The sequence below is a fragment of the Bos indicus x Bos taurus genome, chromosome 23 (assembly GCF_003369695.1).
Source record: "Bos indicus x Bos taurus breed Angus x Brahman F1 hybrid chromosome 23, Bos_hybrid_MaternalHap_v2.0, whole genome shotgun sequence".
NCBI classification, from domain to species: Eukaryota; Metazoa; Chordata; class Mammalia; order Artiodactyla; family Bovidae; genus Bos; species Bos indicus x Bos taurus.
In genome coordinates, this window is record NC_040098.1 from 23,420,899 (window position 1) to 23,434,620 (window position 13,722).

The 13,722-nt window shown below is 37.1% G+C and overlaps 1 protein-coding gene across 1 annotated transcript in view; it reads right to left on the reverse strand.

Moving 5' to 3' along the window:
* Positions 1-5,093: 5,093 nt before the first annotated feature.
* The window catches only part of DEFB112 (defensin beta 112), a 42,956-nt gene continuing 34,327 nt past the window's right edge, over positions 5,094-13,722 (reverse strand). Inside the window, exons 4-6 of the mRNA XM_027524836.1 lie at positions 13,260-13,360; positions 11,574-11,714; positions 5,094-5,902 (exon numbers count right to left, since the gene is read on the reverse strand). Of these exons, the coding sequence (XP_027380637.1) occupies positions 5,736-5,902; positions 11,574-11,714; positions 13,260-13,317 (366 nt within the window). The 5' untranslated portion in view covers positions 13,318-13,360 and the 3' untranslated portion in view covers positions 5,094-5,735. The remainder of the gene's footprint in view (positions 5,903-11,573; positions 11,715-13,259; positions 13,361-13,722) is intronic.

A 13,722-nucleotide genomic window follows, 5' to 3' on the forward strand; every position in this document is an offset into this window, starting at 1 on the left:
CTTTAAGTTATTTAAACTTTTCTAACCACTGTCCTGTCAATCTGCTGATAGTAGGGATGAGATGAATAAATTATTACGAGATGTGATAGACATACAAGATTCCATAGATGAATGATAGGCAGTGGGGAAGGATACTGTATATCAAGGGTCCTCCTTATCCTAATCACTCCTCAGACATGTCAAAGAAATCCTAAACACTCTTGCTCTGAAAACCACTATCCATTAAATTAAGTGATAAAATGTACCACTTCACATTTGCCTTTCTGTAGCACTCAGTTATATGGCTCCTGATTGTCAGTTTATAGAAGGTGAAGAGCAGAGTATGCATAACTGGGACAGCTACAGGTAGCCCATGGGACAATCTTCTTCTTAAAGAAGGTTTGGTGTGCAGAATAGTAACCAGATTTTTTCCATGCAATTTCATTGAGCAAGGATACAACTTACAAAGCAGACTTTTAACCTATATTTTCTTCTGGCAATTTTAGTGTTTTAGCTTTTTATATTTAGATTTTTGGCATATTATGAGGTAGTTTTTATTTGTGGAGTGAGATATGGAATAGCATGGATAAACTGAGCCCAGCAAAAAGACCAACGCAGGGTGAGTGCAGAACACAACTTTAATGAAAATAAATTTTCTATCACTAAACACCCAGTAGACTGGCCAACGTTCAGATCACTGACAACGTCTGGGAGGATGTGAAGCCATGAGAACTCTTGTTCATTTCTGGTGGGAGTGCAAAATGGAAATAGCCACTTTGCGAGACAAATTGGTGGTTTCTTACAAAAATAAACATACTCTTACTGTACCATCCAGTGGACATGCTCCTTGATATTTAGTAAAAGAAGCAGAACATTTATGTCTATGTGAAAACCTTCACACAAATGTCTGCAGTAGCTTATTCATCATTGCCAACATTTAGAAGCAACCAAGATGGCCTTCAGTAGGTAAATGGATAAACTCTGATATATTCAGATAATGGAATTATGTTCAGTGCTTAAAACTAAATTAACAATCAAGCCATGAAAAGATATAGGGGAATTAAACATGTATTACTAAGTGAAAGATACTAGTCTGAAAAGTTATGCACTTAATGGTGCCAACCCAATCGTATGACATTCTGGGAAAAGCAAAACTATGGAAACTAAAAATATAAATAGTTGCTAGTCGTCAAGGCTGTATATTATCACCCTGCTTATTTAACTTACATGCAGAGTACATCATACAAAATGCCAGGCTGGATGAAGCATAAGCTGGAATCAAGAGAAATATCAATAACCTCAGATATGCAGATGACACCACCATTATGGCAGAAAGCGAAGAGGAAAGTGATGAAAGTGAAAGAGGAGAGTGAAAAAGCTGTGTTAAAACTCAGCATTCAAAAACCAAGATCATGGCATCCAGTTCTGTCACTTCATGACAAATAGATGGGGAAACAATGGAAACGGTGACAGACTATTTTTGGGGCTCCAAAATTACTGTAGATGGTGATTGAAGCCATGAAATTAAAAGACGCTTGCACCTTGGAAGAAAAGTTATGACCAACTTAGACAGCATACCCACTCCAGTACTCTTGCCTGGAAAATCCCATGGATGGAGGAGCCTCGTAGGCTACAGACCATGGGGTCACTAAGAGTCGGACACGACTGAGCAACTTCACTTTCACTTTTCACTTTCATGCTTTGGAGAAGGAAATGGCAACCCACTCCAGTATGCTTGACTGGAGAATTGCAGGGACAGAGGAGCCTGGTGGGCTGCTGTCTATGGGGTCGCACATAGTCGGACATGACTAAAGCGACTTAGCAGCAGCAGCAGACAGCATATTAAAAAGCAGAGACATTACTTTGCCAACAAAAGTCCATCTAGTCAAGGCTATGGTTTTTCCAGTAGTCCTGAATGGATGTGAGAGTTGGACTGTAAAGAAAGCTGTGTGCCAAAGAATTGATGCTTTTGAACTGTGGTGTTGGAGAAGACTCTTGAGAGTCCCTTGGACTGCAAGGAGATCAAACTAGTCAATCCTAAAGGAAATCAGTCCTGAATATTCATTGGAAGGACTGGTGCTGAAGCTGAAACTCCCATACTTTGGCCACCTGATGCGAAGAGCTGACTCATTGGAAAAGGCCTTGATGCTGGGAAAGATTGAAGGCAAGAGGAGAAGGGGATGACAGAGGATGAAATGGTTGGATGGCATCACTGTCTCAATGGACATGAGTTTGAGCAGGCTCCAGGCATTGATGATGGACAGGGAAACCTGGTGTGCTGCAGTCCATGGGGTCGCAAAGAGTTGGACATGACTGAGTGACTGAGCTGAACTGAACTGAGTGGTTATGGAAGAGGAGAGGGATGAATAGGCATACAAAGGGTTTTTAGTGCAGTGAAACTACTCTTTATGACACTATAACGGTAGATGTCATTATACATTTGTCAAAACCCATAGAGTGTACAATTCCAAGAGTGGACCCTAAGGTAAAGTATGGAATTAGGGTGAAAATGACATGTCATTGTAGTTTCAACGGTTGTAATAAATGCATCACTCTCCTAGGGGAAGTTAACAATGGGGGTTGCCAGATGTGGGAGGAGGTACTATGGGGGAAGTCTCTGTACCTTTCTCTCAATTTTGCTGTGAACTTAATACTGCCCTGAAAGGCAGTCTATTAAAAAATAAAGTAAATTTTAAAAAAGAGTTTTCTTGTCTTATGGAAAGAAGTGTCATTATCTAGAGGTTTAAAGAAATGCTTGGATATATAAAATCCAAATGAATGGGCACATTAAAAAAAATCAGTAATAGAAAATGAATGAAAACACAGTTAGGACATAAAGCTTTAAAGGTTTAAGTAAATTGAAGACTATTATTAAAGACATTTATTAAAAAAAAAAAACAAAAAACAAAGAGACAAGTAGCTTTACAACGATAGGCACAGACTACAAAGAGAGGAATTTTTCAAAAGATTGCATTTGTCTCTGCAGCCTTACAACTAGTAATCTTATAAAAGATTTAATACTAGTTGTAGCACAAAGAATTATAGTAAATTCTGAGTGATATAATAATATGAATTTGCATTTCCACATCAATCGGGAATCAAAAATCAAAAATCAAAAACCACGACTACAACTTTATTAATAGTCCATATAATGGCATGCATGCCTAGTAAATGATTTCAATAGTGACATTGAGGAAGGTGGTTTCATAGGAATTCCAAGATTTTCAGGCCACTAACCAAAGGTGGATTCAAACCTTTTCATATGAATTATGCTAAATAAGTGAATTTTATCATTATCATATGTGCTTGAATATTCTGATTCTTGTAAAACCAGGCCTGTCCACTCTTGTTTTGCCACCATTTCTAATTAGTAAGAGAGAGTTATTAATAATAATGATTCCTGCTGCTGCTGCTAAGTCGCTTCAGTTGTGTCCGACTTTGTGCGACCCCATAGACGGCAGCCCACCAGGCTCCCCCGTCCCTGGGATTCTCCAGGCAAGAACACTGGAGTGGGTTGCCATTTCCTTCTCCAATGCATGAAAGTGAACAGTGAAAGTGAAGTCGCTCAGTCGTGTCCAACTCTTCGCGACCCCATGGACTACAGCCTACCAGGCTCCTCCATCCATGGGATTTTCCAGGCAAGAGTACTGGAGTGGGGTGCCATCGCCTTCTCCGAATAATGATTCCTATGTAACCTCAAAACTAAAACTGCCACTAGACATGGAGACTTGAGATATGTCCTATCTCTATTGTTAATATTGAGATTTTGTTAACTTTTCTTCACTAAACCTCAAATGAGGCAGATATAACAGAATGTAAAGAAACAAAAGCATAGATAAATAGTTTCCCTCACATTCTTATTTGACTCTTAAATATTATTATTTATCCTATAAGGTAATTCTCAGGAGATCATACAATCAGACACACTTGGAATCTTCTCAAAATGAGAAACTTGAGCTATGCTTACCTTATCAAAGAAGGCCTCATCTTCTGTCAATTCTTACCATTTGACACCATTGCCCCAAAATCCTCCTGGAAATTATCTTATACTTTGTGTGAATCCATGTCTGTACCTGTATGAATTCTCTGAAGATTCCTTACCTTATACCTTTTCCTTTTCCTGCTCCATAAACTAGGAATTCCTAAATATTTAGTTTTGATCTTTTGTTCTAGCCACCTATACATTCACTCATTTAGTTAATATTTAATTGACCACTTACTATATGTCGCATACTCTGCTGGCCTCTAGAGAGTCCAGGGAACAAAATAGATGCTTTCTGCCTTCACGGAATTTGTTCAGTACCAAATCTCATTCATCCTATGTAATACCTTCCTTGAATACTTTTTTAAAAAGTGATTACATATACACACCACTATATATGAAATAGATGACTAATAAGGACCTCCTGTATAGCATAGGGAACTGTACTCAATTCTCTGTAATGGCCTATACAAGAAAAGACTCCAAAAAGAGTGGATATATGTGTATATATATATATGTGTATATATTACAGATTCACTTTACTGTACATCTGAAACTAACACATTATAAATCAACTATACCCCAATAAAAATGTTGTAAAAAGGGATTATCTTCTCCTTTGACGGCCAGAGTATTTTAATTAATATTAATTGATTAATACTTTTTGCCTTATAAACAACAGAAATTTATTTCCCACAGTTCTGGAGTCTGGGAAGTCCGAGATCAAGATGCTGGCAGATGTGGTATCTGCTGAGAGCCTGCTTTCTGGTTCATAGAAAGCTTTAGTTGATACATTAGAAGTTGTGTTATAATCAGGACTGCCAGCCAAGCACACAGCCATGATAGTATTCTTAGATTTCGCTAGAAGCTTCAATAAGGGTAAACCCTTTAAGCTGGATTATGCAGTAAGACTGCTACTAACCTTTTCCCTTTAAAGCCATCCTTCAGGCAACACATTCTTGCATTTAGCTTTACCTTATCATATAGGTATGCATATATATATATATATTCTATTGTTTTTTCCCAGAATTATGTACATACAAGGAAAATATCAAGATTAGAGATGCTGATGACAAGCTGATAGAATTATGTGATATGAGAAAATATTAAAAACACAACACAAAATAAAAAGTTGCAATTATAACACTTCAAATTTATTATTATTACCATAAGCTGCAGAGATTTATCTTCTCTTTCTTCACTCAAATAGTTCTCTTCTATACTACCATTTGGAGTTATTTTTTCTCAAAAGACAGGCTATGTTTCTTGAATTATTTTTATTTTTAGAATTCTATCAATAAACAGAGGAAAAGCATAACTAAGAAAGTTACAATGACTCCACATTTCAAAGCTCTTGCAACCATTTTCACTAGTTCCAGGGATAACACATACCTTCCATCTCTCATAAACTCTCTCTCCACTCTTGTCTCTTCTGAAAGAATGATTGATATTCATAACCAATCATTGACAGCATGCTTTTCACATTAAACATAGACTTGTCCCCAGAACTTCATTTAACACCATAGTCCGATGATGGAATTTTCTCATTCTATTGTGATTCCCAAGTTCAAAGCTCTAGTCTGCACTCTTGACTCTTTCCTCCAAGTAGGCACAATGTTTATGAATGGTTCAGGTTGAAATGTATGTTATTTAGTCCTTTATTTATTAGAGATTTATGAACAGAAACACGAAGCTGTGAATGAAATAATGGATGTAATGAAGTAGTGAGAAGACAGTTCATGTTGATCCTCTTTCTGTGAATCGGTCTCTTCAGTTATTTATACGTCTTAGGCTTACATTGTCTAATGCAGCAAAGCGATGTAGAAACAACACAATATACCATCCTAAATTCATTTTCACCACATTTATTTTTACACTGACCACCAAACATTATACATGCATGTGTCAGATTAAAGAGAGCGTAGTGCTTTTTACTTCCAGCTGAAAAAAAAAAAAAAAAAGGGTGAATGGAATTAATAATCCAGGTAAGAAATACATGTATTTAAAAAAAGAAGCACAGGTCACAGAGGGGAGAAAAAGAAATTCATTTTTTCATTGGAATTTTTCTTCTCTGTATCAGAGCAAGTCAAGTAAATCATAAAATATCTTATTCCTAATATAGATATCACATCTCTACAAATTTTGATTGATTAGGTATTGACTCAATAAGGGATACATGGAAAGCCTTCAATTGATTAATACCTTTGTCCTCTAGAGCCACTAAATATGAGTGGTCCAACCAATCTCTAGATTGCCTTAGATACTGTCACCATTTTTGCAATATTATTTCTTCCAATTCAATAACATGGGTTATCTTTCTATTATTTTGTATCATTTCAATTTCCTTCATCAATGTTTTATAATTTTCAGATTATAGATCTATGACTGCTTTGATTAATTTTATTCCTAGGTATTTTTATTATTTTTGATGTGATATTAGTGATCAGCCTGTTCAAATTGTTTCTTCTTGATTTACACATTGGCACGTTGTCTAGAAATCTGTCCATTTCTTCCAGGTAGTCTAATTTGTTGAAATATAACTGCTCAGAATATGGTCTTATGACTTTTTTGTATCTCTGTGGTATTGATTAATATCACTGACTCAATGGACATGAGTTTGAGCAAGCTCTGGGAGATAGTGAAGGACAGGGAAGTCTGGCGTGTTACAGTCCATGGGGTGCCAGAGAGTGGGTCAGGACTGAGTGACAGAACAACATTAACAACAATTGATTGATACTGTTGCTTCTTTTAGTTCTTATTTTGTCTGTTTAGGTCCTTTCTCTTCTTGGTGAGCCTGACTAAAGATTTATCTTTTCCAAAAAACAGCTCTGTTTCATTAAGCTTTTCTATTTTTGTGTGTGTGTCTGTGTTAGTCATTTCTTCTCTGATCCTTATTATGTCCTTTCTGCTGACTTAGAGCTTAGTTTGTTTTTCTTTTTTAAATTCTCTTAAATGGTATGTTAGGTTGTTTATTTGAGATTTTTCTTGTTTTCTGAGAAAGGCCTACATTGCTGTGACTTTCTCTCTTAGAAATGCGTTTGCTGCATCCCATAGATTTTTAAAAATTGTGTTGGCATTTTCATTTATCTCAAAGTATTTTCTGATTTAAAAAATTTTTTCAAATAAAGGAATAAAAAATTAAAAAAAAATTTTTTTTCATTGACCCATTGGTTTTTTTAGTACTATATTTTTTAGTATCCACATGTTTCAGTTTTTCCTAGTTTTCTTTCTGTAATTGATTTCTAGTCTCATGTTATGTGATAGAAAAAATGCTTGATATAATTTCTATCCTTTTAAATTTGTTGAGACGAGTTTTGTGGCTTGGTGTACAGTTTATCTTGGAGAATGTTCCATGTGCACTTACAAAGAATGTATATCTGCTGATGGGGATGGAACGTCCTATAGGTATCTATTAAGTCCAACTATTCTACTGTGTCATTTAAGACCACTCCTGCCTTATTAATTTTCTGTGTGGATGATCTATCTATTGATGTAAGTGGGATGTAATGGCCCCTACTATTATTGTGTTATTGCCAATTTCTCCCTTTACATCAGTTCATATTTGCTTTGTACATTTAGCGGGTCGCAAAGAGTCAGACATGACTGAGCGACTGAACTGAGCTGATGCTGGGTACATACATGATTATGAGTTATCATGCTCCTTTCCCATATTTTATATTTTCAGTGTCATTTTACATCTTCATGTTTGTCCGATAGCTGTTCATTTCAATTATGATGGCTTTTGCAATTTTTATGTCTTTTAATCTTCACACTAGCGTATGAAGTGGTTGATCCTCAGCTCTTACTATACATTTGCCTTTCCTAGTGGTATTTTCCTTTTCCTATAGATTCTTACTTCTTTCTACTTAGAGAAGAAATTTAGGGTAGTTTTAGTGTTGTTGAACTTTTTTAATATTGTCTTTTCTGAGAAGTTCTCTATCTCTTATTCAATTCTAAACAACAATCTTGCTGGATAGAGTATTATAGATAGCAAGTTTTTCCCTTTCAGCTCTTTAAATATATCATGCTACTCCCTTCCATCTGCAAAGTTTCTGCAGAAAAATAAGCTGAAAGCCTTATGAGAGTTCCTTTACGAATGACTCTTTCTTTTTCTTGCTGCCTTTAGAATTTTTTTGTTTGTTTATAAACAATAGACATTTATTTCTCCCTGATTTGGAGGCTATAAGTTTAAGGTGAAGGCACCAGTAGATTTGGTGTCTGGCGAGGAATTCACTTCCTGGTTCATAAATGGCCATTTTCTTGCTGCATCTTCACAAGGACGAGGAACTTGATTTCTCTCTTTAATTTTTGCCATTTTAATTATGATATGTCTTAGAATGAGTCTATTTGGGATCATCTTGTTTGGGACTCTCTGTGCTTTCTCTACCTGGTTATCTGTTTTCTTCTTTAGGTTTGGAGGTTTTTAAATATAATTGCATCAAATCAAAATCTCTTTTTCTCTCTCTTTTCCTTCCGGGATCCCTATAATGTGAATGTTGGTATGCTTGAAGTTATACCAAAGATATCTTGAACAGTTTTCATATTTTTAAAATATGCTTTTCTTTTAGCAAAAGTCTCTGATTGAGTGATTTCCATTATTCTACCTTTCAGATCACTTACGCATTCTTCTGTATCATTTAATCAGCTATTTATTCCTTCTAGTGTGTTTTTAAATTTCAATTATTAAATTATTCATTCACAATCAGGTCTTTTGTATATTTTCTAGTCCCTTGTTAAATTTTTCACTATGTTCTTTCACCATCTATTCTTTTTCTTAATTCAGTTAGCATTCTTACTACTAATGTTTTCAACCCTTTACCTGGTAAATTATTTATCTCCATTTTATGATTTATTCTTCTCTTGCTCTTTCAACTGAGACCAGTTCCTCTGCTTTCTCATTTTGCTTCGCTTTCTCTGTGAATTTAGGTGAAAGAGTTACCTGCAGTGATCCTGAAGGGGTGTCCTTATATGGGAGGATCCCTATTCAGTTTACATGTGCCCAGTGCTTTGTTTGAAGAGGTAGATTTGATATAGGTACAAATCAAATGTTTTCTCAGTGTGTGATGGTAGCTATCACCTTGGCAGGTAGTGGGGCTGGAGATGGAAGGAACAGAGCTGAAGGCAGGTGTGAGGCTTTTCCTCTACTGAGGAAAAGTAGAGGAAAACAGAGGGCTTTTCCTCTACTGAGTGGTATTTGTTGCACAATCAGGGGTAAGGCTGGATCTCTAGTTGCTGAGGGTCAGGTCTGAGCTGGCTCCATTTCCTTTAAATATGTGCTCTCTGCTCTCCCAGCACTGAGATTCTTGCCCTAGAGGAGGGAGTGCTAAGCAAGAGGGACTCATGCTTGCTCTTGGCTCATGACGGGACCCAGGCTGCAGCAGCTGCTACAGAAGGGTATCCAAGCTGCCTCCAAGCCACCACCCATGCACGTGCCAGAAACTATTGCCCTTGCCTTGCTCAGATGCAGCATTGGGTCCAAGTCCTCTTTGTCCCTCACAGACAATCACTCCCCCAAACTCCCCTAGCCCCACCCTGCTGTGAACCCACAGGGCAGGTGAGGCTTGTATCTGTTCTCAGCACGTATCAGTACACAGGTTGCGGTAGACTGGCTGCTGTCCAAGTTCCAAGCTGCCTCTAATGCACTGCCAGAGTACACACCAAGAATGGCTGCCCTCACCCCACCCAGCTGCTAAGGGTGCAAGTCACCTCTTATCCCATGGCCCAGCTCTCTCCCCAGTTGTGGCAGCTCTAGGACTAGTGCAATGCTGTAACGTGGAGTAAGTGGCACTGGGGTGTTCACTCATCTCAGGCTGGGGCATATGCCAGAGTGGTCATGAGAAGCCAGGCAGCCACTGGAATAGTTCTCAATCCACCCTCTCCACCCTGGCTCCCAGACAAGTCAGTATGTGCAAGGGATTCTCATGAGTGAAGTCCAGCCTTCCCATGGTCTTTCTGTTAGTCCTAGCAGCCCCCAAACAGCTAAGGAGGCTTGTTTTTCTTCTGTAGAAACTTCAGGCTGGAGTACCCAATAAGGGGTTTGAAATGCTTCCTCCCCAGGGTAAATCTCCTCCTGTGTAATCTCCCTTTTCTTTGGAAACCCCTCCCAGGGGCACTCATCACTTGGCCTTTCCTATCCTAGTCCACGTATATCCTTCTCACAGCCTTGCTGATACAGGAGTCCTTCTGCCAGTCTCCAGTTATTTTTCAGCGAGGGCTGTCCCACATATAGATGGCATTTTTGTGTGTTCAAGGGGGGACATAAGTTCCCCTACCTCCTACTCTGCTATCTTGATCCCTGAATTTCTGAAGACTATTTCTTTGGTTCTTCTCTCTCCCTCTATCCACTTATCTATCTATTCATTTATTGATTGATTCAATCAATCTTTATTGAGCTCCTACTATATATTGAGCCAGAGAAGGCAATGGCACCCCACTCCAGTACTCTTGCTTGGAAAAATCCCATGGACGGAGGAGCCTGTTAGGCTGCAATCCATGGGGTCGCTAAGAGTCGGACACGACTTTCACTTTTCACTTTCATGCTTTGGAGAAGGAAATGGCAGCCCACTCCAGTGTTCTTGCCTGGAGAATCCCAGGGACAGGAGAGCCTGGTGGGGTGCCGTCTATGGGGTCGCACAGGGTCGGACACGACTGAAGAGACTTAGCATATATTGAGCACTGTGGTAAGCTTTAGCAATGACACTCTGGCAAAAAAAAAAAAAAGAGACCCATGATTGATTAAACTCGACCAAAGACCTTATCACCAAGTCTTTTTCTGAATAATGTCACAAAGTAACTCTCCTTGTTTACCCTCCCACAGAAATTTATCTGTATCACTCGCATGGTGTTCATATCATTCTCGCTTTAGAAGGTATTTTGCTGAATAATAACCTAAATCATGATTGAGATAAAGATTAAAACAGAAAAAACATTTTTAAACAATTCTTCAGCACCCAGTCTGGACTTTTGTTGTTCAGCTGCCTCTTCAAATTATCTTAATTATACCTTTCATGGCATTCATTAGAACACCTTAATTACTCTTTCTATATATATCTTTTATGTATGATAGCCAAGGTTATCAGAGTTACAAACAGTGGGCAGCAGTGATTAACAAAAATAAAATCTGCCAGTTGTCAGATAAAAGAAAAACTGAGACAAGTCTTACTCTTAAGCTTCATGGTACTAACCACACGTAAAAAAGTAGAAATTTGGAAGCAATGGATGGAAAATTTTCCCGCCTGGAAATACTGAGGACATTTGTCTAGAAAGAGTTTCATCAAAAATAAGACCCTATGACGTAAAATAGGAGCTTCTTTTCTACTTTAAACATGAAATTCAGGGACTTCCCTGGTTGTCTAGTGGTTAAGACTCTGCACTTCCAAGGTAGGGGGCGCAGATTCAATCCCTGGTCAGGGAACTTACATCCCACATGCTGTGTGGCATGACCAAAAAAAAAAAAACCAACCAAGAAATTCAGCCCTCATAAGCCTAGAAGATAAAAGACAAGAAGAGTTAAGTAACTGGGCTAAAAGCATCCTTAGGATATTTCCTTCATTCTGTTTGACAGATAGTAATTAAAATATGCAAGATATAATTCTATTTGTTTTTTTATTACCTTTCTGTTTTTCCTCTGTACCATATTGTGCATTTTCAAATATTGTAGAGGAATTACGTGTCTCTGAGTGTAGTTTCTCAAGCTTCTGTAGACATGTGACTTTTGACGGTGACAAAGTATTTCCAACAGACCTAGAGCCCACTGTAAAAGAAAAAATAACTTTAGAAGTTAAAAAATAAGTTTCCAAAGTGAAGACATTCATGTACTTATCTTTATTTCATGGTCCTATATACTACAAGAGGCTTTAGAAAATGATAAATAAGTAGCACACACTTCTTTAAAATTGGGTTGAATCAGTAAATGGAAGATTTGGTTATTCCTAAGATACCTTACATAGCTATCATAAGGAAAAATAAATAAATGTAGACGAAAGGCAGAACAGATAAATTAATGTAGGCAAAAGGTAGAACAGGTGGTAGCTATTACAATCATTATTATTAACAAGAAAAAGCATCAGTGCATTTTGAAATTTATATAATATACATGTATGGAAATAGAGGGAATTTTAGTGAGCATATTCTAATAAGTTTGTATGAAGATGATGAAGGAAAAAATTAGTCATTTAAATTAATTGCAATCTTTGAGTTATATGGGTTATATTTTCAAGCTTGTTTACTTTTCCACTTTTGTGAAGAAATTGTAAGCTAACATTTATTTTTGAGCATTAGAGCAGAGTAGCAATGAGAGAATAGGATATTTCAGAGATATTTGTTGGTGATCATCTCTGATATCAATAGCGACAGATATCTTGGTGTTTCAGGGAAAGCAGCAAGATAAGGAAGAATTCAATTGGAAGAGAGTAGACATGCAGCTAATCTCATTTATGGATATAATAAATGCTATTTGTTGTTGTTCAGTCACCAAGTCATGTCTGACTCTGTGATCCCATGGACTGCTGCACATTAGGTTGCTCTGTAGTTTGCTAAAATTCATGTCCATTGAGTCAGTGATTCTATCTAACCATATCATCCTCTGCTGCCCCTGTGTCCTTTTGCCTTCACTCTTTTCCAGCATCAGGGGCTTATCCAGTGAATTGGCTCTTCGTATCAGGTGGCCAAGGTATTGGCACTTCGGCTTCAGCATGAGTCCTTCCAACGAATATTCAGGGTTGATTTCCTTTTGGATTGATTGGTTTGATCTCCTTGTAGTCCAAGGGACTCTCAAGAGTCTTCTCCAGCACCACAATTTGAAAGCATCAATTCTTTGGCACGCAGCCTCCTCTAAGGTCCAACTTTCATATCTGTTCCTGACTACTGGAAAAACCATAACTTTGTCTATACACACCTTTGTCATTAAACTTCACATAACCTCTGTTATCAATACTCTAAAAATGTGGGATGAATAATTTCCAAACCTAAATTCATTCCATTTCAATTTTTAAAAGTATATTAGTGTATATTAAATTTAGTAGAATTTAAATATTGAATAGACACACTCTTCAGGGACTGATGAAATCACAGTAAGTATTTTCTTCCAACGATTTACAAACTTAGCGAACTACAGTCTTTATTAGTTCATGTCCTTAAAATTATCCAAATTATTTTCTCATTAGGGGCTGCAAATAAATATAATGTTGTCCTGCTATGGTGTTAATATGATTCTATAACATTAATGATATTTACTTAAAAAATCTTGATATCCCCCTTATTTAAAGCTGACTCCTCCTGGCAATAATATTCATTTTACCTGGTAGAATGAAGACATCAAAGAAGAATGAAATAGAGAAAAAGAGAAGGATCTTCATTGCAAATAATTTCTTAGGAGAAAACCGTCCACAGATCTTCTGTCTTAACTCAGGTGTTGTTGAAAGAAGAAAGAAAAGAATCTTTGATTACTGAGGCTTATTGAGGGTAAGAACATTTCTATGCTTGGTTGAATAGTACGATGTTCAAAGGTACTGTTGGTAGAAAAAAGCTGATGTTTTGCCACACAAAAATGCAATCTATTATGCTGATTCCTTTTGAGATCACTTTCTTTAAGAAACTTTTAACAGTTACAAGATTATGGGCATAAATTGCTATGTGACCAAGGTTGGAAATAAAACTGCAGTAATCATGTGACATTCCAAAGTATGTTTTGTAAATCACATATACTATTTCAATGTCAGAAAGGTAAAAAATGAGTTTCAATATAATGGGAAATTGAGAAC